The following is a 24,297-nucleotide window of genomic DNA, read 5'->3' on the forward strand; positions in this document are numbered from 1 at the left end:
TGACTTATGTTTCTCTTCTTCCTCCCACATCTACTTGTGTAACTGTCTTTCGGGGAGGGGCGAAGTCATATTAAGAAAAACAACAGCACTTCTGTGAAGACGAGGGGGGAGGGATGGGGAGGGGTTGGGAGGAGCTCTTGCGATTTGGGGGCAGATGGAGTGGACAGTGAGGGGCATTCCAGAGCCTTACAGAACTGGGTGGTCCCCGCAGCCCGAGTTGCTAGAAAGGGATTAGAGAGGCCGACGGAGATATCGTTGGCTCATAAAGCACAGCACTCACTTAGCACTTTATAAATACCAGCTTACTGATTAATCATCACAAACGCTCTCCAAAAGCACCGGGGACCCCTTGACTGATTGAGAAAGATACACAGAGGTCAAGGTTCAGGGACAGCCCCAGTAACTCTTTTGAGTGATTGGAGGAGTGAGAACAGGGTATGGGGTCACAGCCGGGTTGGTCTCAGGGGCTTTCTCGCCTCCTGCAAAGTCTGGGAGTTGTACACAGGGTGCACGGTGGGGGTGGGGGGACCCACTTGAGGCAGGTGCTCGTGTGGCTGCTGAGCAGGACAGGGGCATCGGGCACCAGCTGCAGGTAGACCCATGTGTAGGTCATCAGGACCCCACTTATCTACCTGTAGAGCTCTCTTTTTGTGCTTTTCTTGGATGCGGTGAATCTCCTTGAGAACCAACATCATCTTTCCAATGAGTTGCATGTGCTCAACTGGGCAGGCTGGAAAAAAGGAAGCTGAGTGGGTTTTCTGCTCCTGTGAACTCCCAGGCAGTTCAATGTCCCAAGTTTACACCTGCCAGCCCTATCGTAAAGTCTCCAAGCGAGTGAGTGAGTGTGTGTGTGTGTGTGTGTGTGTGTCTTGTGGTTAAAACCCAGTAAGGCTGTACCTCTCATACCTTCCTGGACCCCTTCCAAATATGGCAATAAAATGGGCAGCTGATTTCGACTTTCATACCACGCTGTGAAAGCAGTGTGACTCTCCATCCAGGCAGTCAAGACCTATGAAGTGTATTGGGCACCAGGCTCTGGTCCTGGAGTTCTTTTGGTCACTGGCAAAGGGCAGAGGGGTGGGAGGTGCCCAGCTGGAAGAGTGAGATTTGCTGGACACCACGCTGGGGGACAGAGAGGTGACGACGGTTTGAGCTGGACTGTAGCACTTGTTACAACCCACAACGAAGTTGTTCGTAAAGTGTCTGACACCCTTTACCCCCCTCCCCACCGCTGACACAACCTCCTGGGGCAAAGGACCTGTCTGTCTGGGTCAACTTTGGCTCTTCAGTGCCCAGCGTGGTGCCTGGTCCAAGATACTGCTGGAGAAATCTTTTTTTCAAGTTTACTTATTTATTATTTGGAGAGCGTGCGCGCGCGCACACACACACACACACACACACGAGGGGGAGGGACAGAGAGAGGGGGAGAGAGAGAATCCTAAACGGACTCCATGCTGTCAGCTCAGAGCCAAAATATGGGGCTCCATCCCACAACCGTGAGATCATGACCTGAGTTGAAACTAAGACTCCGATGCTTAACTGACCAAGCCACCCAGGTGCCATGAGAACTCGTGGTCGGATGAATGCATGATGGCATGCTCTGCCTGCGGGCTTGGGGCAGACGAGCCATTTTCTCAGTGTCCCCTCCAGAGCATCCGGTGGCCCATTTTTAGGTCTCAAGGTCACTGCCAAGAAAGAGAAGCTGCTAAAATGACACTTCTCTGCATCCACATGACTCAACACAAAAGTTAGCAGGAGCTCTTGAAAAACAAGCCTCTCAAGTGTCTGTGCCCAGCGTCAGCGGCATCAGAGAGGGATCCGGGCCCGGTGACCTGCTGGTCCTTGGTCATTTATCAGTTCTCTGCTCAGCAGATAAGGTGGAAGAAACAAATTGGAAGGAACAGATAAACACTGCATGTGACTGCTGCAGGGGCACCCGAGGATTTGGGAGACTTGCAAGGGAAATCGTAAAATTAGCACAGTGTAGAGATAGGCAATGTCAACTGAAAGGGAGAGCATAGTGCGTGGGCCAGGGGCACCTGACCTAAGGTATTAACTGAGGAAAGCAGATGGCTCTTTCAGGAGGTGGCTGATAAACCCAGATGCCTGGAGGAAGGGGCATGTCCTGAAGACATCATTCTTTCAGGTTTGATCCTGCAGGAGGCAGGTCTTCCAGACTCACTGGAAAAACTCCTTTCTCTCCAGCTGCCGGGCTCCAACTGTGAAAGGTGGTGTGGTTTCGTGGCTAGGAACTGGGTTTGAACATCCCAGGGGGGTGGCCTCGGGTAAGTTCCTCTGCCTTTCTGGCCTCAGTTGCACTGTCTATAAAATGGCAATAACTATCTCGTCCCAGAGCACTTGAGAGGATTGAATGAGAAAATGTGTCTGAAGTGTTTAGTGTGTGGTGCATGGTAAAATCTCAAAATGCTCTCAGTGACAGACATGATGATAGTCCGACTTCCTGGGAGTCGAGTGGCAGGGAAGAGCCACACCGATGTTAATAATCTAGTCTGGGGGAGAGTTTAACACAGAGATGGGCAAATCTGGCCCACTGACTACTTTTATAAACAAAGCTTTATTAGGAAACAGCCACGCTCATTTGTTTAGAGATCATGCCGCGATGGCAGAGTTGAATAGTGGTGACAGAGACCCGGTGGTCCCTGAAGTGAATGGCCCTTTACAGGAAAAGGGTTTTTGCCGTCTGGCCCTTTACAGAAAAAGTTTGCCGACCCTATCGTCTCTGAGTAGTAAAGAACCAGCTGGTTTCTGGACTTCCCTGAGGAAAGGGATATATTAGAGCAGTTAAGACGTCTGGGTTCTGAGGCTCTTGTTCTGGGGCGAGTTCCTTCCTTACTCATCGCTTTCACAGGTAAGACAGGAGTGATACACACAGCCAGCACTAAGTGGGATAATGTCTGGACTGTGCTTAGCACAGTGAGTGTCTGATGGTTGGCAAGGATAGTATAAAAAAGTTTGCTATTATTAGCTATTGAACTTCAACTGTTGAAAGGGACAAAGAAACTCCCGGGAGAGGGTCATCACTGCAGGCAGCTCTCTGTACAGAATGCCCAGCAGTAATCCCATAGGAAGCCCCAAAAGAGGGTGTGGACATCAAAGGTGAACTCTCCCGTGCAACATACCCAGTAAGTTAATGATTCTAGCTCCTCTCCAGGAGAGCAGCAGATCAGAATATGAAGGGGCAGCCAAGGTCAAGGCCACGAGGTCTAGCCACTATGTGGTTCCACATAGTAGGTACCCAGTATGTGCTGCCTGAAGGAATGGAGGCTGGTTGTTTAACCACAAAAGGGATTCATCAGTCACAAAGAGAGATGAAGAAAACAACACCATTTACAATTGCACCAAAAAATAATAAAGTACCTAACCAAAGAAGTGAAAGACCTCTGCTCTGAAAACCATAAAACGCTGATGAAAGGGATTGAGGATGATACAAATGGAAAAATATTCCACGCTCAGGGATTGGAAGAATATTGTTAAAATATCCACGTTACCCCAAATAATCTTTTTAAAAAATGTTTATTTATTTTTTTTGGGGGGGAGGGGCAAAGAGAGAAGGAGACACAGAATCCGAAGCAGGTTCCAGGCTCTGAGCTGTCAGCACAGAGCCCGATGTGGAGTTTGAACTAAAAAATTGTTGGGGCGCCTGGGTGGCTCAGTCAATTGAGCCTCTGACTTTGGTTCAGGTCATGATCTCACGGTCTGAATGACCCTCCCCCATTCACGCTCTGTCTCTCTCTGTCTCAAAAATAAGTAAACATTAAAAAAAATTTTTTAGAAATCATGAGATCATGACCTGAGCCGAAGTTGGTCGCTTAACTGACTGAGCCACCCAGGCGCCCCTACCCAAAACAGTCTAAGGGATTCAGTGCAATCCTTATCAAAATACCAACAGCATTTTTCACAAAACTAGAACAAATAATACTAAAATTTGTATGGGACCACAAAAGACAAAGCAATCTTGAGAAAGAAAATCCAAGCTAAAGGTATCCCGATCCCAGATTTCAGACTACATTACAAAGCTGTGGTAATCAAAACAGTGTGGTACTGGCACAAAAACAGACACACAGGTCGAAAGAACAGAATTGAGAGCCCAGAAATAAACCCATGAGCATTACGGCCAATTAATCTATGACAAAGGAGGCAAGAATGTACGATGGGAGAAAGACAGGCTCTTCAACAATGGTGTTGGGAAAACCAGACAGCTACACGCAAAAGAATGGAACTGCACCACGTTTTAAAATTTATTTTATTTTATTTATTTTTGAGAGAGAGAGGGAGAGAGAGAGGGTCCCAAGCGGGCTTTGCAGTGTCAGCACAGAGTCTGACGTGGGGCTTGATCCCATGAACCATGAGATCATGACCTGTGCTGAAACCAAGAGTTGGATGCTTAACTGGCTGAGCCATCCAAGTGCCCCAGAAATTGGGCCACCTTTTAGCACCCTACACAAAAATAAACTCAAAGTGGATTAAAGTCTTAAACGTGGAAGCTGAAACCATAAAAATCCTAGGAGACAGCACAAGCAGTAATTTCTTTGACGTCAGCTGTCGCAACATCTTTCTAGACACAACTTCTGAGGCAAGGGAAACAAAAGCAAAAATAAACAATTGGGACAACACCAAAATAAAAAGCTTTGGCACAGCAAAGGAATCAACAAAACAAAAAGGCAACCTACTAAATAAGATATTTGCAAATGACATATCCTTTAAAGGGTTAATACCCAAACTATATAAAGAACCCTACACAACATAACACCAAACAGAACAAAACAAAACAACTCTCTAGGGGCGCCTGGGTGGCTCAGGTCATGATCTCATGGTTTGTGAGTTTCAGCCCCGCATCGGGCTCTCTGCCCCTCAGCACAGAGCCCACTTTGGATCCTCTGTCCCCTTCTCTCTCTGCCCCTTCCCCTCTGGTTCTATCTCAAAATAAACAAATAAACTTAAAAAATAAACTATGTAGGGGGGCTCCTGGATGGCTCAGTCGGTTGAGCGTCCGACCTCAGCTCAGGTCATGATTCCATAGCTCGTGAGTTCAAGCTCCACGTCGGGCTCTGTGCTGACAGCTCGGAGCCTGGAACCTGCTTCGGATTCTGTGCCTCCTTCTCTCTGCCCCAACCCATTCACATTCTGTCTCTGTCTCTCTCAAAAATAAATAAACATAAAAAAAAATAAACTATGTAATTAAAAAATGCAGAACACCTGCATAGACATTTTTCCAAAGGAGACGTTCAGATGGCCAACAGACACATGAAAAGATGCTTAACATCACTCATCATCAGGGAAACGCAAATCAAAACAAAAATGAGATATCACTTGCCACCTGTTAGAATGGCTGATAAGAAATAACAAAGTATTGGTGAGGAGGAAAAGGTACCCTGGTACACGGTTGGTGGGAATGTGAATTGGTGCAGCCACTGTGGAAACGGTATGGAGGTTCCTCAATTAAAAGCAGAAATACCACATTATTCAAAAATTCCACTATTGAGTATTTACCCAAAGAAAATGAAAACACTAAATCAAAAAGATATTTGTATCCCTATGTTTATTGCAATATTATTTCCCATAGCCAAGACAAAGAAGCAACCTAAGGGTCCATCAGTAGATGATATGTATATATATATATAACAAAATATTATGCAGTCGCGAAAAGGGTGGGATCACCACTTTTGAGACGATGTGGATGGACCTAGAGGTATTATGCTGAGTGAAAGATGTCAGACTAAGAAAGAAAAAAAACCCATAAGCTTGCACACAGAAGTGGAATCTAAAGACAAACAAACAGGGGCGCCTGGGTGGCTCAGTCGGTTAAGCATCCCACTTTGGCTCAGGTCATGATCTTGCTGTTGGTGAGTTCGAGCCCTGCGTCGGGCTCTCTGCTCTCAGCACGGAGCCCTCTTTGGACCTTCCGTCCCCCTCTCTCTCTGCCCCTCTTCTGCTCGTTCTCTCCTCTCTCTCCGAAGTAAAAAAACAAATGAACAAACAAACAAAAAGCAGAAGCAGACCCTATAAATAGAGAAGAAATGGATGGCGGCCAGAGGGTGGGGGATGGGCAAAATGGGCGAAGGGGAGTGGGAGATCCAGACTTCCGGTTATGGAACGAACAGGTCACGGGGACATAAGGAATACAGTCCATGATATTGTAATAGTGATGTATGGTGACAGGTGGTGGCTAGTGAACATTGGGTGCCAACTGTACTTACAAAAGTGATTTATCGGGACGCCTGGGTGGCTCAGTTGGTTAGGCCTCCCACTTCGGCTCAGGTCATGATCTCACGGTTCGTGAGTTTGAGCCCCGCGTCGGATTCAGTGTCTCCCTCTCTCTCTGCCCCTCCCCTGCTCGCGCTCTGACTCTGCCTGTCTCTCAAAAGTGAATAAATGTTAAAAAAATTTTTTTTAATTAAGTAAAAAATTAAAAAGTGATTTTTAACTTAATTTAATTTAATGTTAATGTTAATTTAATTTAATTTTAATTTAATTTAATTTTAATTTAATCAGCACTTCTGATTTCTATGACGATAACACCGCAGTCATCCGGAAGATAAAATTTCTGCCTCCAATAGCGTAGGGTCTTAGGAACGAAAGCAACAGGCTCAAGAGGAGAGAGGAAACTCAAAATGGGGGGCCTTCTGCTTCCTGCCATGGGATACAGGCAGAGGCGTCGTGGTGGGTTCCTGGGGAACAACATGTTTAAAAACCAAAGCAGGCGCGTGGGGTCATGAATTGGCCCCAAATAGCTTGGGACACCGAGCACACGGACGCAAATGGCACATCTTGATGGAAACGCGTGCAGGTTTGATGCGCCGAAACGGTCTGCCCTCCCTGGGCGCCCCACCTCCTGTGTCAGGAGGCCTCAGCACGAAACAGGGGGACACGTACGTTAGCATTAGCGGGTTTGGGGTTTCCTCTCCTCGTTAGTTTCATTCCTAAGACCCAGAAAAACTGGAAACCATTCCAACTTACCAGGAGCACGCTTTGGAATGCAGATCTGGAAGCTATTTTTTTCTGCAGACACTCATGACTCTGGTTTTCACAGCAGCAGGCATGGGTGGCTTTGCCAAAAGCTGCTAGAGAAGGGCATCTTATCTGTGAAGTCACGAATCCAAGAATCCAAACAGGCCACCATCGGCGAGGGTGGAAGGAAGTTGTTTGCCTTAGCTTCTTGGGGGACCAGAAGATTGGGAGGCTTTGGGGACCGCAGGTACCCTCTACCCCGGGGGAGAGGCTGCAGGCAGCTTCTCCCAGCCACCAGTGGAGGCAGTGTGTCGGTAAAGGAGATGTTGGTTGCAAATAACAGAAAGTCAAACCAGCTGAAGGGAAAGGCGGGCATCCATGGGGAAGAAAAGCCGGCTCCTGACCACCCTGCCTCTTCTGCTTTGTTTGTCCTTTGATTCTGAAGCTTCCTCATTTTCTTTGAGTAAACTCCCTTTCTGCGGGAGTGAGCTACAGGAGGTTTCTGTTGTTGGCAACCAAAGAATCTTAAGTGATACAAAGGGTCCTAGTGGAACCCAAGGGCAGGCATTGAAATTGGCCTTCCCCAAGAAAAAAACTGGGAACCAGACAGTCGTCAGCAATCAAGGTAATCAATCTGTGTCCTTGGAATGCCTTCAGCTTCAAATAACAGAAAACCGAATGTGGGCAGACTGTAAAAATTTGGAGTCCTTCCCAAAATGACTCTGGCCGTGTGATTTGCTTTTGTTTGATGGGATGCTAACCAACACTAGGCACAGACACTTGATAAGTATTTGTGCTTGGGGGCTTGCTCTCTCCTGCTGCTCTGGGAACGCGTGCCCACCGCCCTGTGAAAAGGCCTGGTCTAGCCTGCTCAGTGACGAGAGGCCATGACAAATGGAACCAAAAGGTCCCGGCTGAGGCCTCTCTAGACCAGAATTTCTCATTCTTGGTACTACTGACACTTTGGATCAAGTGAGTTTTTGCTGTGGGGAGGCCGTTGTGTGCACTCTGGGACCCCTCCAGTTGTGACAACCCAAACTGTGTTCAGATGTTGCCCTAGTGTTTCCTGGGGGGAGGGGTGCAAAACTTGCCCCTGTATGGGAGCCACCCCCTTAACCCAACTTGCCTACCAGCGACCAGGCATGTAAGTGGGGTCACCCTAAACCATCCAACTGCAGCCAAGCCAGCCCAGACCAGTACAAGTGCCCTGGAATCATGGCTCGACACACGGACCCACGAGAAATAATAAATCTTTGTCATTTTCCATCACTAAGTTTTGAGCGGTTTGTTCCACGGCACAAACGGGTGCGCCTGCCTGCGGTGGCTCAAACAGGGGTTTGTGTGACAGGGCAACGGGCACAGAGGGAGACAATGCAGGCACGGCGCGGAGTTCAGGACGGCCGCCAGGCACTTGCCAGGCCTTCCTTGTCCTTCACTCCTCTGTCCTCGGAGGTGAGCGCCGGCCTCTTGCCTGTTGCCTGACGTTGTCCAAGATGGCCGCTCCAGCTCCAAGCCTGAGCTCCAGGGATGAAAAAGGAGACAAGGCAAAGGGACAAAGGGCAAAATACTCTTTCTTAGTGGAGACTTGCCTTTTATTACAGAAGGTAAGTCCTCCCCACGGGCTTTGGCTCACAGGTCATTGGCCAGAACTGAACAACATGGCCAGCTCTAGTTGCAAGGGAGGCTGTGCAATCAAGGCGTTCAGGCTTCAGCCCATACGGTGGAGGAAGGCGATGACTAGGGGGCTTGTGGTGTCCGCGTCACTGTCTCTCTGGGAGTCCTGGTTTCTTGTCTTTCTTGTTGTGCATCTACCCCACCCTTCTCCTTCTGAAGGCTGGTTTTTGTTTCTCCGAGCACGAGTGGGGAAATGGCCACTCCAGCCCTGGAACTGCATCGACTTTCAGCTCCAGGGCCGTTAAGGAACGATCTGCGCGGCATCCCAGTGGCCATCTTTCAAGCACCAATGGCAAAGATAGCATTAGCCCAGCTTGAGTTAGAAGAGAAAGCTGATTGGTCTGGCCTGGCTCGGGGATGTACCGCTCAGCCAATAGGGTGTGGCCAAAAGAACCGCATTAGGTAGGGCAAGTCTGATTGGTGGAGGGGGTGGGGGTGCGTTTTCAGGGAGACATCCTCAAAATGGTGTATCTAGTTCGAGGAGTGGAGAGAAGAGACTGCCGTCGTGGGCTGTAATGTGATAGGGTAAAAATTAACGTGTCCTCAGAAGGCGTAAAATACAGTGAAGTCATACATTGCGTTTACCTTACGCAAATTCAAATACACATGTGCAACCAACAAAAACATCTTTTCCCACACGATTTGGCTTCCAGACATGAGCCAGCTACTTGAACGGCTGCCTGCCTAAGTGATCTTTTCTGGTGCTAGAGAAAAACTTGTTTTGGACTTTGGGGATGTGGTACAGTATAAGTCATACCATGTTCTTTATGGAACATTTCCAGGATCTTCGGGAGTATTTTTAAGGCCAGGTATACCTTTCTCACTGTCTTTAGCTCCTAGCCCTGCGTAAGATGTGCTTTCAGTGGAATATCATACAAAGAACATACCCTATCTCCTTCCGGTTTTAATCGGTAGAAAGAATCCGTTTGGCTTTAAAATATCAAAATATTTTTATTGTGGCTTCTTAAAAATAATAATAATAATAAAAAGAAATGGCATTCGTGACTTCTGGCTCTTCCTCCCATTTTGTGCGGCTGTCCCGGCCACACCAGAAAGGCAGCGAGCGGACAGATGGATGGAGAGAGGGCAGAACACGGGAGCAAGAAAAATGAGGGTTTCTCCAAGCCCTGCGAAAAAGCGGTGTGTCCCCCTGGGCAGTGTGTGCCCGGGGGCGCCTGGGTGCTTGGTCTGTCCTGGGTGACTGGCTCCTGAAAAACTGGGAGAGCAGAACGGGCAGCATGGGAGGGGAATCAGAAACCGGGGTCCAGGCCCCACTTGTGCATCTAGACAGGCACTTCAACCTCTCCGGGCCTTCTGCATCTGTAATAATGGGGATCATGATACAATTTACCGCCCAGAGTTTGGGGGGGGGATTAGGTGAGAAGCGTGCCACGTTATTACAGGCGCGGTAAGACAACTGGGCACGCCCATCTTTTTTTAATTTTTTTTTTTTCAACGTTTATTTATTTTTGGGACAGAGAGAGACAGAGCATGAACGGGGCAGGGGCAGAGAGAGAGGGAGACACAGAATCGGAAGCAGGCTCCAGGCTCTGAGCCATCAGCCCAGAGCCTGACGCGGGGCTCGAACTCACGGGCCGCGAGATCGTGACCTGGCTGAAGTCGGACGCTTAACCGACTGCGCCACCCAGGCGCCCCAGGCCCATCTTATTATAATAAACTCAATATGAATGTGCTGTACCACAGACAGCCTCAGACCTGAGGCTGCCATTCTGTCCTGTGGCCCTAGTACCGGTCTTGTGTTTTGCCAGCTGTGGGTTTCTTGGAGCTCTGCGGAGGTGGATGTGTGGGTACCTCACGACTCAAAGGTGGAACCCCAGAACTGTGTCCGCCGGGCCTAGGAGTCTGCTTCAAACTGACATTTTTCATACGCCTGAGGGTGTATACCCGTGTAAGTAATTTCAAAAAGAACCCCTCTCCCTGCACCTTCCAAAATACAGCATCGCGCAAATATCAGTCTAGGAAGCAACATACTGGGGTAACAACCTTTAAAGTCCTATAAAAGCATCTTAGTATTTTGACACAGAAGGGTCACATACGGGACTCACGGAGCATCACGCAAGGCCCGACGGGATGGCATTTCTAGTTCCTGCTACCGGGCTTGGAAAACAGAAGGCTCTGGCTGGATTTGCTGGATGTTTCTCCCTTCGGTGTCTCCCTTTCTTGGTCCGTCTTTTGGGTGGCTTTTCTGGCTCCAACCTTCAATGACAAGAGAAACACATGCACAGATTCTGTAATTGGGGCAAGGTCTCAAAATGTTCCACTCAAATGATTTTTTTTTTTTTTTTACTGAAAGAAAAATGTTTGCTGTAAAAATTAATGATATATATTAATCATATTTATATATTATATTTATTAATATTATATATTATTATATATACTATATATATACTATTACTATATATAATATATATGTTATATTATATATACTATACTATATTCTATACTAATATATTATTATATATATACTATTATATATGTATATATATATATACTAATAATTATAGAGAGAGAGGGAGAGAGGAGGGAGGGAGAGAAAGAGATACATAAAAAGAAACTAAAGTGAGGGGCACCTGGGTGGCTCAGTCGGTTATGCACCCGACTTTGGCTCAGGTCATGATCTCATAGTTTGTGAGTTCGAGCTCTGCGTCGGGCTCTCTGCTGTCAGTGCAGAGCCCGCTTGAAATTCTCTGTCCCCCTATCTCTCTGCCCCTCCTCTGCCCTCTCTCATTCAAAAATAAATAAACTTGAAAGAAAAAAAGAAGCTAAAACGGTTCACCACGATCACACTACCCGAAGGTAAGCGTCACAATGTTTTGTTGTGCACCCTTCCAGATATATAAATAACATTTCCCCCTTTTTTATAGTTTTGTGGTTTTGAAACTACGAGCTTCTTATGATGGGCACATTCATTGTGATGGAATCTCTGTCTCCTGGAAAGCTGTCACCTAAGTGCCTGTGTCTTCCGTGTCTGATGTTGGAGGGGTCTGTCTAGGTCTTTTCTGAGCGCTGCCCCTCCTCCCCGACACCTCGTGTGACGCTGTCCCTGGTCACAGTTGATTGGATGCTTGGCACGGGCTGTGCTTTTCAGGTGATCACGCCCAGGATTTGGGGGTATCGGCTCTGAGATGCTACTTGCTCTCTGAGTCGGTCCTTTAAGCTGGGGCCAGGGAGGGGGGAATGGTGAGGTCATCTCTTCCCATCACATATGACTGGAGAAAGTAGAGATGAGCAGGTACAGGGAGACGCAGAGAAGGGGTGCGGTAGGGAGATGATGCCTGGGACCTGAGGCTTACCAGTTCCCTTTTGAGGCCAGACCTCCTCTCAGCCCTTGGTTTTTCTGACGCACGCACTCCTGTATCCCTGTAAAAGCCCCCCTCCCCATTTCTGAGCAGGTTCCCACCAGTTGCCCCCCAAGAATCTCCCTCTGGCACATTTCTGCGTACTGTACATGGGATCGTAGCTTGAAGGTTTCTTTCCAACAGGCTTCAAATTCCAGCCCTATTTCCTGCAAGCTTTGGACTCCAACCATGAGGACACACACCCTTGCGTAGGAGAGGGGGTTGGGAAGGGGGCTGGTGGGTGGTCAGGTTTCAGCTCGGCCACTTACTCTATGACCCTCGGTTTCCCCGTCTGTCAGATAGGGGCCAGAATAGCCATCCTGTCTTCCTCAGGGACTGAGAGAAGATTCCGGGTGGATTTTAAAGGAAGGGGCTGCTAGGCCCATCTGTGGAGCTCTCTTCACTCGGGAGGTATAAAAACCACCTCCTGAGGCCTGTGCCAGTGGCTGACAGGGGCCTTAAATGTGCTCTGAGACCGCATCCAAAACCATTTCAGGGTGAGAAGAGCTAGCTTCCCTACAAGAACCTACATAGGAAATCTTGGTCGGAATGCCCAGCGACAATGAAAACAGGCAGCGAATGTCAAAACCCTCCCCCAAGCCACCTTTCCTTTACATCCCTTTTTATTGGATTTTCAGTAAGATTGCCGGCCCTGGATGGTTCCCGAGCACCAGTGCCCTGGCCTGATGAGGTTGGCGGGGAGCAGAGGGCAGAGGGCCGACCTGGGAAAAGGAGGATGCTGAGGCACGTGGGAGGAAGGGCTGGGAAATCACGCAGTGCCCTCCCTGAACAGGGACCACTGGCGAGCGCCATGCATTAGGGTTTAGACGTCTGGGAACCACATGCATCACCTTTGGAACGAACGGGCAGGGGTAGAAGCTGGGCATTTAGATAGTGACACCCAGCTGGAAATGAACTCGGGACACACTACTCCTGGCTCAACCCTGTGTGTGTGTGTGTGTATATATATATACACATATATACACATATATACACACATATACACATGTATACACACACACACACACACACACACACATATATATATATATATATATATGGATGAATAAGTGACCAGTCTCCCACTCGTGCCCACTTGGCAGGCTGGCAAAGCTGGGGGAGCCCTCAGGACACTCTATCCCGGTAACGTCCTGCTCTGGGTAGTAACCACCTTCCAGCCTTAGAATAAGGGTGTTGGTTGAGAAGAGGGTTCCCTCTTCCAAAAATGTCCCTTACCTAGGATAGCTTTGGTTTTTCTAATGCTAATTTTGTTGTCTTGGAATTATTGTGACCTTGTCTCAAAAGCGAATATGGTTCCTGTTTCTTATTCAACCACAGTGTGGTTAGCTTTCAAGCTTCCTGAGAGCTCACCTCTATTTTCTGCAGAGTGGGAATGTGGTTGGGTCAGCTCCAGTTCCAGGGCTGAATTGTGAATGGCAGCGTTTCAACATGTTTAAGATTTCATAGTCTCGATTCTCAACTCTTAAAAAAAAAAAAAAAAAAAGAGTATTCTAGAGGTGTTTCCTCGAAATTCAAGAGAAAAGTCACCCGAAGTGTATCTGGTTTCTTATCGGGAGGTTTATTACCTAAAGCAGGGGAAGCAGTGCTCGTCTGGGTGTCAGATCTACAACGAGCCGCACCTCTTATCCAGCTGTGTGGCTCCGGACAAATAGCTTAACGTCTCTGACTTTGAGACACCTCGTCTGATGACAGAGGACAGAAACGAGAGCTGCCCCGTGGGTTTGTTGTAAAGATTAAATGGGATGACGCACACCGAGCGCTCAGCTCTGTGCCTGGCACATACTAAATGCTCGATACACAACACGTGTGCTGGTATTTTTGTCAACTGGCTTTTCCGCTGACGTCCTATTGTTCTCCTTTTCCTTCTGGCTCACCTGGAAACCCGAGTTTTGCCTCTGGTTCTTCACTGTCTCTACAAACATTCGTCTCTTCAATACAGAAAGAATATTGACACAATTTAGCTCATGCGCTTCTCTGCCTTTTGCGCCAAAGAAAAATGGTTTTTCTCAACTTTCAGATGCCACCCGTTTGGATGAAATGTCGGGCTTTCCTAGGGATGGCGGTGGGGTGGGGATGTGCATGTGCAGAAGGGGGCATGGCCTCCGGGCCATGCTACCCTGTCCTGCCGAGCTCCGTAGGGATGGCTCTCTGTTCCGGATTCCAGAGGAATCTGAGAGGTGGAGGCTTGTCCAGCAAGGGGCCTTTGCGGGGAACCCTGCGGTTCTCTTGGAGGATAAATCTGCTTTGGGTGGAAGCGGAGCCCCCCTGATCGACGGAAGAGGCTCAACGGACGTGGGCTTCTACCTTGGCATCCCAACAGCCCGGGCATGACGAAAGCCACAGCGGCGAACTAACCTCCCCGGCAGGGACTTTGAGCATCACTGCTGCAGCTTGCCCTTCCCCTGGGATTGGCTAACTGTTGCTGACCCTGGTGTCCTCGAGACCTCAGGGACAGTTCGCTGAAGGAAGAGCATCTCCCAGGCGCTGGGGACGCAACGGTGAGAGAGAGCGGGGGGCCTCCCTCGCCGACCGACACTCCAGCGGAGGGGGGACCGTGCAGGGATATCGGGAAGGCGGTGTTTCTCAGAGAGCCCCGAGCATCTCCTGGGGAGGTGCCGGCCAGAAGTCTCCAGGGGGCCGGGGAGGTAAAAAAAGTGGGTGAAGTGAGCCGGGTGGGGGGTGGCGACAAACCCACGAGCCCGGCGCCTTTCTAAGGGGCCTGCAAAACGCAGGCTCGTGGGCCTGGCATCACCAGGTCTTTCTTCCCAGTTGCCCAGAGAAGCTGGACATCCAGAGTGTTTCGTGAGAGTGACCTATTTGGAAAGGTTACTTAAAACAAGGAAACCCTTGAGCCGAATGGAACGCCTCTGTGGGCTGCCATTTTGCGGCATCCGCTTCCGAGCCTGCCCCCTCGGCTTCCAGTTGGTTCTAGTAAATATTTGCTGGCAGGGTTGCCAGATGAAATACAGAACGCCCAGTTAAGTTTGAATATCCGCGTGAAAAGATAGATATATATAGGTGTAAGTATGCCTCATGCAATATTTGGGACATACTTCTACTAAGTGACTCTTTGTTGTTTTCCTGCAGTTGAAGTTTAACTGGGCATCCTGTTGGGTTTTGCTTTCCCTGAGATCTGGCAACTCTGTTGGGTGTTCACAAAACTCGCGGAGGAAGGGAGTGGGGCCATCTTTGGGATGGGACATGGGTCCGTGCAAGTCTCTCTCATATCCGCAGAAGGTGCTAACTCCATCCTTACGGCAACTGTCTAAGGAGGCTTAGGGGCCCGCATTTAACTGAGTTGCTCTCTGGACATTTTTCATGGAGGAGGCCTTGAGCCTGCAGCCCCTCAACCTTCATCACAGACCCCGCTGAGAGGCGCTAAGCTTAGCAGATAGTCACCAACCAAATTCCCAGATAACTGTAAAGCAGTAGTTTTAAGCCAGCAACCTCCTGGTTTTTGTTTTTTGTTTTTTGGGGTGTTTTTTTTTTTTTTTTTTTTTTTTACCCAGCAGAATGCTTTAAGCAAAATCCCATGAGGAACTTGGCATATAAAACAAACAAGGGAGAACTTTTCTGGGGGAAACCGGGCGTATGTATGTGTGTGCCTGTGTGTGTGTGGGCTGGGGATGTTGACGGTCACACTTTTCCATGGCACCCAAGGGCTGCAGGGAACCCCAGTCTGAGCATTGCTCCAAAATATCTTCCTCGGATTAAATGCAATCGGTGGACAGCTGAGCGCTGAAGGGCAGATCTTGGGCCCTCCTGCACACCGGCTTTTCCTGAACTTTCTTGAACCCGCTGGGCTGTAATGACATCAGTCTGTCTCAAGAGCTGTCCTCAGACCTGGCCCTCAGATGTGGCCCAGCCAACGCTGAGCTGCTCTTCATAGGGATATTGTTCATTAGATCACACAGCATCCTCTCTAGGGGACAATTCAGTGGCATCTTGTTCTAAGAGCACTGAGGTGCATCGCATCCATCATTAGCTCATGGACGCCATGAACTCTGGGTTTTCCAGTTCCCATGGGCTGCCAGAGAGCCCAGTCACGTGTGACTCCCCCTTGACAGGTAAGAAGGGCGTTAGAGTTGGCACTCTCCTCCTCACTCTTGGCTCCTTTCACCCATTTATTTTACTCTTACGGCAGGGGGTCTGGGGCTCCCCACTCCTCTCTTCTCCTTTTCTTATGACCTTGCCTCCAAGTCCCCAAATCACTTAGTGCCTAATGGTTGCTCAGCCAAAACCACACCTGCACCTGCCCTGTGCCTTACCTCCAGATAATAGGTTCGTTGCTTGCCTGTCTCTTAGGTCATCTGCTCAGACTGCAGGCAAGGGAGGGGCAGGGGCTGGGGCGGGGGAAGGGAAGGCCGTGGAGGTGTGTGGATGTTTCCGGCACAGCACACGGTGGCTCGTACACCCCTTGAAAGCACCGTATCTGCTTTGTGTCTGGCTACAAGATGAGAAAACCTCTCCAGACCTGCCTCTCTCTCTCTCTCTGAAGGAACAGTTGCAAGAGGTTCGTTCTTTTGCGCTTCCCTGTTCGAGATCCTCTAAACGTTCCTGAGCGAAAATATCAGGTGAGCAAGAGAGCGTTTAGTGTGTCCGGACCTGTTCCACTCTGGGGCGCACCTCTGAGGTCTCTGGGAGACCCTGGGGCTCACTGGCAGGCGGAAGATGCGGGCAGGAAGGGCTTCATCTTCCAACCACGCGCCGCACTGCGCAAACCACACTTCACATTCTCATCCTTTCGTGGGCTGGAGGGTACGGCCCCCACCCCCTACCCTCCCATTCTTATCCTGTACACCGTCTACCGATTTCTACTCCTCGGTCAAAAGCACCCAACTGAGGGATCCTGGATTTAAAAAAAAAAAAAAATTTTTTTTTTAAACCTGGATCTCGAGAATGCTTGGGCTCGAGAAAAATTTCGGAAAATTGCGATTTGAGTAGGGTAGTGAGGCCATGGATGACGGTGCAGAAGGTCGTATGGAGCAGTCCTGTGTGCTAAGGGTCTTGTCTCCACACTCTCCTTGAATTGGACGCATTGGGTTACGAGCCACCTCTATTCTCATCTGAAAGATGAGGGATCTGAGCTAATTAAGCAGAGGGAAGGTGGTGGGTGTGTGTGTGGGGGGGGGGGGCGGTGGTCTAGCCCCACTGACCCCACCCGGCAACGCTGTGGCCACGCCCCTTGGCCAGGATTTGATTGGCTGGAGCTCGGAGGGGCTTCCCCAGCCAGAAGCAGCCAGCGCACCCCGGAGCCTTCCAGACGCTAGGAGCCCTAATAAAGGGCCAGGAAGGGGAGTGCGTGCTGCCCCGATGGCTACTTCTGTGCATTTGAAATTCTCCCATTGAAAATTCCAGCCTTCGCCCATTCACAAAAAGTATCTGAGCTCTTCTTGGCCGGAGCCCTGGTTGTATTCACCAACTCTAAAGGGGACCTTCACAAAACAGCTGCTGGCTCCCGGAGCCCCGGGATCGCGTCTCGGGGTTTGGCGACAGTGTCAGCCGGCAGGAAGCTCTCTCAAGGACCTGCCGGCCTCGCCCCACCCGTCCACGAGCTGCCTTTTCTCCCCCCGCCCAGGCCCCGTAATCGCGCTTGCTGTGCGCCCGGCACTGCAGGCTTTATGGCATTTAACCCTCCCCGGGCCCCGTTGCTAATCATCTTTGGGTGCTCGTGTTGAGGAATCTGAGACGCGGGGGGGCATAAACCAGTGGCTCGGGGTCACTCAGGGCCAGGGGTGGGGCTTCGACTCTAGTCGTTTGGCTCCAAAGTCCGCCTCTGAACTCCGAGAGACACAGCTGCCTTATACGGTGGTGTGGGAAGCGGATGAGACGGAGCGCAGCCTGCACGGCTGTCATTGTCCCTCTGTCACAGGGCCAGAGCTCCAGACCGGGGGGCCTTCCAGGGTCCGGAGCTGATGACCGCGAGGTTCCCTGTGAGAGCCCAGCACTGGGGTTTTCCCCAGTATTTTATATCAAGGCTCATCGCCACAGCCAAAGGTATGCGTGTGGAAGTGTGACTTTTGATTCCAGAAAGTTCTGCTTTGGCGAACAGATGTTTGAACATTAACACTAAAAACTACTTCCTGCTTTTTGTTTTTCCTTTTTGAGGAGGGTGATGGTTCTGCCGGTCTAGTGCCTCAGCCACCCCGTTCTCTACGGATGGGGGAAATTTTATACGTGAGACTGAAACCACGAAGGCTCCTTGTGAAGATGCTATAGGTGTCAAACTTAAAACAAAAATCATTTCAATGATGAATATGTTCCTTGGAGGGAACTGAGGCCAAGACAGATCCTGAAGTTCCTTTAGAATGCAGCAAAACCCTAAAATCTATGTTGGTGGTTGTTTTTCCTCCTGATAAACAGGACGCTCTGACATGTTAATAATACACCTTGCATGCCAACCCTAGCCCTGGGATGAGCGGAGACCTCCTGGAAAAGGAGGCGCACAGAGCAACGGGTGGGGAGAAGTGACCTCGGGCTGGGGAGGGCAGCAGGCCTGGGGCGGGGGTGGCGTCCGGTTTCTGCTGCCGGGCAGCCAGGTGACGCTGCCCTCTGTCAGCCGCTCTGAATGGGCGGCCACTCGCCAGCATCCCTCGCGGGGCTGATGGGAGGGATGAAGCATGTGTCGCGTGGAGCAGGTGCCTGTCCCTCGGTACGTGCCCAGGAAATCACGCCACCGGCATCGCTGTGATTGTGGCTCTGCTTTTCGTAATCTTTCCCTAAATTGTGACTTCCATGAATTTGAAAGTTCTCAGCCCCGGCTCTTCTGGGGATACAGATGCAGGTTTGACTTGGCCACTTCAGCTCCTTCTCCACAGAAGGATGTCTAGTGCCCAACAGGCTGGCATGGCCCCTGCATTGTGTATGAATGAGGCAGCTCATGAATAATGCATGTAAAGCCTGATTATGTAAATCCTCAGGTTTTCTTACATTTTTAGCCAGCCCCATGACAATGGCCTTTTTTTGGGCCCTTTGCTGCCCCATTCTGTGGTCTGGTGTCTCAGCTTTGGGGGCTCGCCTGCCAAGTCCTGGGGGGGGGGGCACCTTAGGGAGGGGTGAGCTCTCTGGCGGGCACATCAAAGGAAAAGTCAGAGCTCTGTCACTGGCCCAGCTCTCCCTGGTTGCCTGGTGTGAAAGGAAATCGTCCTTTGCCTGAGGCCTGTGATGTTTAATTCAAGACTGTGGACTCTAGAAACCCCACATCTAGGGCTCCTTCTGAGCACGATGGCTGGATTCATTTCTAGCGCTATAAGCCAGGGAACCTGTGGTCTGGGAGGTTTGCAGGTTGGAGGGCAGGCTTCTGCGAGTAACTTGTCTGACCAGGGCCTCCTGGTTGGGGAGGAGGGCACCCTTCTATAGCCTTCTATGGCTTGGCCTCCTTAGAGCTCCTGCAGGCAACGCGCGCGCGCACGCGCACACACACACACACAAATATACACACAGAAACACACATTACAGCACACACACAATTATACACACTCACATACACGCACACGTGCAAGCATGCAGGCACAAATACACAGCCCTGAGTCAGGCAGACTAACACTTACAAGAAGAACGGGGAGAGCCCAGCAGAGAGCTCGGAAACTAGAGTCAGAGATCTGGGGCCAGGTCTAGGCTCTGCTTACCAGCTGCTACTGTGTGAGCTTGGGCAAGTCTCTTAACTTTCGGAGGCTCAGTTTCCTCATCTGTGAAACGGGACTCATTATACCAACCAGGCAGAGCTGCGAAGGCATGAGTCACCCCGATCAGGGCTGCAAAGCCTGGGTGGAGCCCGGTGCCTGGAGATGGCCACGAGATGGTTACGATAATTTTCCTTGTTTGTCCTATTTTAGTTTAGGCAAGGGTTAAGAAGAAGGGAGAGTCTGGTTTGGAAATGAATGCAGGAGCGAATGGCCACGGGTGAAAACTGCAGAGAAGACAAGAGAACACCTCTGCCGGAGTTTTCAAAAGGGGGGGGGGCGCCTGGGTGACTCAGTCGGTGGAGCGGCCGCCTTCGGCTCAGGTCACGCTCTCACGGCTCGTGAATTCGAGCCCCGCGTCGGGCTCTGGGCGGACAGCTCGGAGGCTGGAGCCTGCTTCGGATGCTGTGTCTCCGTCTCTCTCTGCCCCTCTTCCACTCATGCTTTGTCTCTCTCAAAAATAAATAAGCATAAAAAAAAAAATTAAAAAAAAAAAAAAAAGAGAGCCCCTCTGCCGACCACGGGGCAGGCACAGGTCTGCCGGGAGCTTTCGAAGCACCTGTTTGGCTGTGGGTCACGCACGCCTCACCGTCAGCTGCAACTCTCGCGGGTCCGAGGCAGAGCTTGCCCCAGTGACCCCACGTGCAGGCAGCTGGCCACACGGAGGAGAGTGGCATCTATCTGCCGTGTGCCAGGCCCTGGGCTACCCGCTCTAGAGGGAGCACACGTGTCCCTCGCCGTCTGAAGCCACACGGCCTGTGAGTTCACACCGTGAGAGCCTGGACGGTGAGGGTGCCGGCACTGTGCCCACAACAGCCCCGCAGGGCAGGGGCGGTCAGTTCCCGTTCACCGGTGAGGAAGCGAGGCGCAGAGAGGGGAAGGGGTTGGCACGAGGCCACGCAGTGAGTGAGTGGGGGGATCTGAACCCAGGACTAGCTGACTCCTGTGCCGCGTGACAGAGGAGAGGACAGGTTGAGGGGAGGAGGTGGCTGCTTTTGGCTGGATCGCCAGCCTGAGTCTCAGATCTTGGTTTCTCAAGGCAATGCTACCGCCAAGTTCCTGTCAGGAGCCGGAGCTCTCGTCCTCCTGCCCTTCCTCCGGGTTCCCGCAGCCCGGAACGCACACCCCCTGCCCGTGCCTGTGGTGGGCAGAGTCCAGCTCGCCTTTGCAACTCAGTGCAAAGGTGTCACCCCTTGGAAGACACCCCCGGGATGTTCCGGGCTGGCCGAGTGCCTGCCTCTGGATGACACAGCCTGAGCGCCCTTCAGACAGAGACTCTATTTTTTTATTTACTTTTTAATGTTTATTCATTTTGAGAGAGAAAGAGTGCGAGTGGGGGAGCGGTAGAGAGAGAGGGAGACACAGAATCTGAAGCAGGCTCCAGGCTCTGAGCTGCCAGCCCAGAGCCCGATGCAGGGCGCGAACCTAGGAACGGTGGGTTCATGCCCTGAGCCGGAGTCAGACACTTAACCTACTGAGCCACTCAGGTGCCCCAGACAGAGACTTTAAATCATGAAATCAGTCAGCAGTCAGCGCTTTACCTGTTATGCTCTAAAGGATTATGTTCTTCAAGGACACACATCCATCTGTCCCCATCCATCCATCCATCCATCCATCCATCCATCCAATATTTCCTATGTCAACTATGTGCTGAGCACTCTGAGTAGTGAACCCACATCTTTATTCACAGGGAGCTTTTTCATCGATGTATCCCTACCACCTGGGAGAACCATAAAAATACAAACAATAGCCACTGGTTAGGAAGACACGGATAAGCTACATTAGGAGTTTCAGAGAGGTTAAGGAACCCACCTGAGGCCACACAGCAAGTGGCAGAGCCTGGGTGTAAACCCGGGTGTGTCTGACGCCCCACGGGCCACCCGGGGCGCTCACTTTGCCATTTCCAAAGGGAGCCAGGGGGCGGCCTCAGAGCTTGCGCTCCCCGCCAGACCCTCTCACCTTCTGCTGCCTGATGGCCCTGTTGAACCTCTTCTCCTGGTACAGCTGGAGCTCCACGCGCTGCAGGGCCTCCTTCAACAGGGCCTTCTCTTCGGCCTCTTTGTAGATGTTGTCCTCCAGCTTGGCCACCTGTGACTGGTACGTCTGCACGGATACTTTGCTCTGCCTGAGCGGACGGGAGAGACACGGCCTCTTTCTCCCGCATCTTTCTCCTTCGCCACCGATGTCCCCAACCTGGGAGAATCTCAGAATACTTCCCTAGGCGGCTAACTCGGTGGCTTCGTCACCAGCAGATTTGGGGCGCACGGGGCAGGACAGATACCTCATCAGCTGCCTACGTGCTACCAGCCCCCCGTTTCCCAGAGAGGGTAGGGGAGCTGTGGCCGCTGAAACAGGGCGGGGCCTTGGAAAGCACACAAGGCGAACCCTGAGTCAGAATTCCTACGAGGCGCCTCTCGCTCGTGGCGAGCGAGGGCAGGATGAACCCCGACCCCCTCGACCGCTGCTTTCTCGCAGACAGACTCGCTTCTGTCGGGCCCCAGGCCCCCTCCCCCGAGGTCTCTGCCTGTCCCGGACCTGCGTCTGCCGCTGCCCGAGGTTCAGCCGCGAGAACGGACACCTGGCCCTTTCTGCGGGGACACGGGCAGTACCTGAGCTGTTCTATGTCTTTCTCGTAGCCTCTCAAAAGCTCCTCTTTTCTCTCCAGCCGGCTCTTGAGTTGGGTGATCTTCTCGAACACCAGATCGAGGTCCCTTTGTCGGAGCTGGTTGACTCTCTCTCTCTCTTTGGGGGAGAGGTACTTCATGGATATGTGACCTGACATGTCCTTGATGTTCATCAGGCTCCCGAGTGTTTTGCTCATGTCCATGTACTGCGAGGAAAGCGTTTGGCAGTTAAGAGGCCTGGCGCGAGACCGCTGGAGGCCACTTGGAGGAGGCAAGCGTCTAATTTTGTTTTGTTCAGTTTCTGCAATTGCAGAGAACGAGCCCGTGCTTGGAAGTGAATGCGACCGGGCTGTTAGTGCGACTTTCGTTTCCTCCGTATCCATTTACGCTGTGCCTTTTGGAGAACCAGGGGGAAGAGTGACAACAGACATAAACATTCATGCTAACTACCCAGTTTTTCAAGGAATTGCAAAGTCTGAGCCACGCTGGGACAGTAGATGGGTCCTGCAGAGCTAAACAACTAAATACGCATGCGAGGCTGGTGTTTAGTTACCCTATCCGGTGGTTAACAGTGACTGCAGGGGACCCACGTTTGGACGGGGGGCCGGGGGGGCACGCTGGATGCACCTACCAACTTTTCACTGAGATCTAAAGCCTCAACCACATCCATCTTCCCTGACTTGATGTCCGGGACGGCTGAGTTGACAGGGCCGTTCTGAGGCTGGGGGGAAAAAAAAGAAAAAAAGAAGTAAAAACTCTCTCTCTCGGCATTCCATCGTGAACTTCTACATCCTGGAGGTAACACCCTGTGGTTCCCGAAGAGTGACTCTAAGAGAGTGGATTTGCATGTCGGTCCCTGACCATCCAGTCCGAGTCCTCTGTCGACTGCGCTGCTACCCTTCAGACTGTGACTCTCTTCGGAATGACACGTCACTTGCCTTGTTCTCTGGTTACTGCCTGTCTTCCCTCCGGACCAGTGGTTCTCAACCGAGGGGGTTTTGTCCACCCTCTCCTGCGTGCCCCAGGACCTTTGACAATGCCTGGACACGTTTTTAGCCGTCGCAACGAGGGATGGGGGGTACCAATGGCACGCAGGGGGCCGAGGGCACGGATGCTGCTAAACACCCCACGGTACATAGAACGGCCTCTGCCACAAAGAATTACCCGGCCCAAAATACCAGTCGTGTTCCGGTCGGGAAACCCCGGTCTAGATGACGAGCTTCCTTGCTTTTGCTCGCTGTTCCATTTCTCGTGCCCAGCATGGCACCTGGCACAGAATGGCACCTGGCGGGCATGCTTGTTGAATCAGTGAGACTCCTTTTATTAAAGGAGTCTCCTTTTCAGGCAGCAGAGACGATACCCTCGCCCGATTTGGCCAAACCCTCCCCCAGTGCTGGAACCTGGTGGGCGGCCATCACTTCAGACCCACGCTGTTTAGAAACAGTACTGAAGGGTGTTTGCAGCTGTGCCCTAAGACCCTATCAGCCAGCTGGCTGCTGAAAGTCCCTACGGACCGCACGGAAAAGCCACCGGCCAGATCCGGGAGCCTGACGGGCCACAAACAACTGTCATAAATCTCCCCCCAAAGCAGACTGGGTTAAGTGCTCGCCGTGAGCATCTCTTGGCCCGCAGCATTTGCTGGCACGATACTGTAAACGCCTGAGATTAAAAGGAAGTCCAGCTACAAACACGGAAAGCTCAGAAAGTGACCGGGGTAGAAAAGCATGGACTCTTTGTCTCCACGTCTATAGCGAGGAGCGTAAAAGAGGGGACTTGATGACAGTCAACGGGGCACACCTGCTGCAAGAGAGTGTGAAGCGTCACTGAGCGTGCCCGGCACCCCTCTTCCGGTTCCCTTCTTCCCCGATGGAGGGTCACCTAAGGCAGAGTCTGGTCTACAAGGTTCAGTCACGCAGTCCCCTTGTCCTTGTCTGCAGACTAGCAGAGGGCTAGGGACGGGCTGCCACA

The 24,297-nt window shown here is 51.1% G+C and overlaps 1 protein-coding gene across 9 annotated transcripts in view; it reads right to left on the bottom strand.

Moving 5' to 3' along the window:
- Nucleotides 1-8,338: 8,338 nt before the first annotated feature.
- The window catches only part of FHAD1 (forkhead associated phosphopeptide binding domain 1), a 123,343-nt gene continuing 107,384 nt past the window's right edge, over nucleotides 8,339-24,297 (bottom strand). For 6 of the 9 annotated variants that reach the window (XM_047872735.1, XM_047872731.1, XM_047872734.1 and 3 more), the window contains 4 exons: nucleotides 22,961-23,050; nucleotides 22,315-22,535; nucleotides 21,665-21,830; nucleotides 10,643-10,860 (listed from right to left, as the gene is read on the bottom strand). In XM_047872735.1, the coding sequence (XP_047728691.1) occupies nucleotides 10,744-10,860; nucleotides 21,665-21,830; nucleotides 22,315-22,535; nucleotides 22,961-23,050 (594 nt within the window). In that variant the 3' untranslated portion in view covers nucleotides 10,643-10,743. Of the gene's footprint in view, nucleotides 9,154-10,642; nucleotides 10,861-13,373; nucleotides 13,485-21,127; nucleotides 21,426-21,664; nucleotides 21,831-22,314; nucleotides 22,536-22,960; nucleotides 23,051-24,297 lie in introns of those variants that run through there. The other 3 variants (XM_047872729.1, XR_007155058.1, XM_047872730.1) reach the window with 3 other exon arrangements.

Source organism: Prionailurus viverrinus, chromosome C1, assembly GCF_022837055.1.
Source record: "Prionailurus viverrinus isolate Anna chromosome C1, UM_Priviv_1.0, whole genome shotgun sequence".
Lineage (NCBI taxonomy): Eukaryota > Metazoa > Chordata > Mammalia > Carnivora > Felidae > Prionailurus > Prionailurus viverrinus.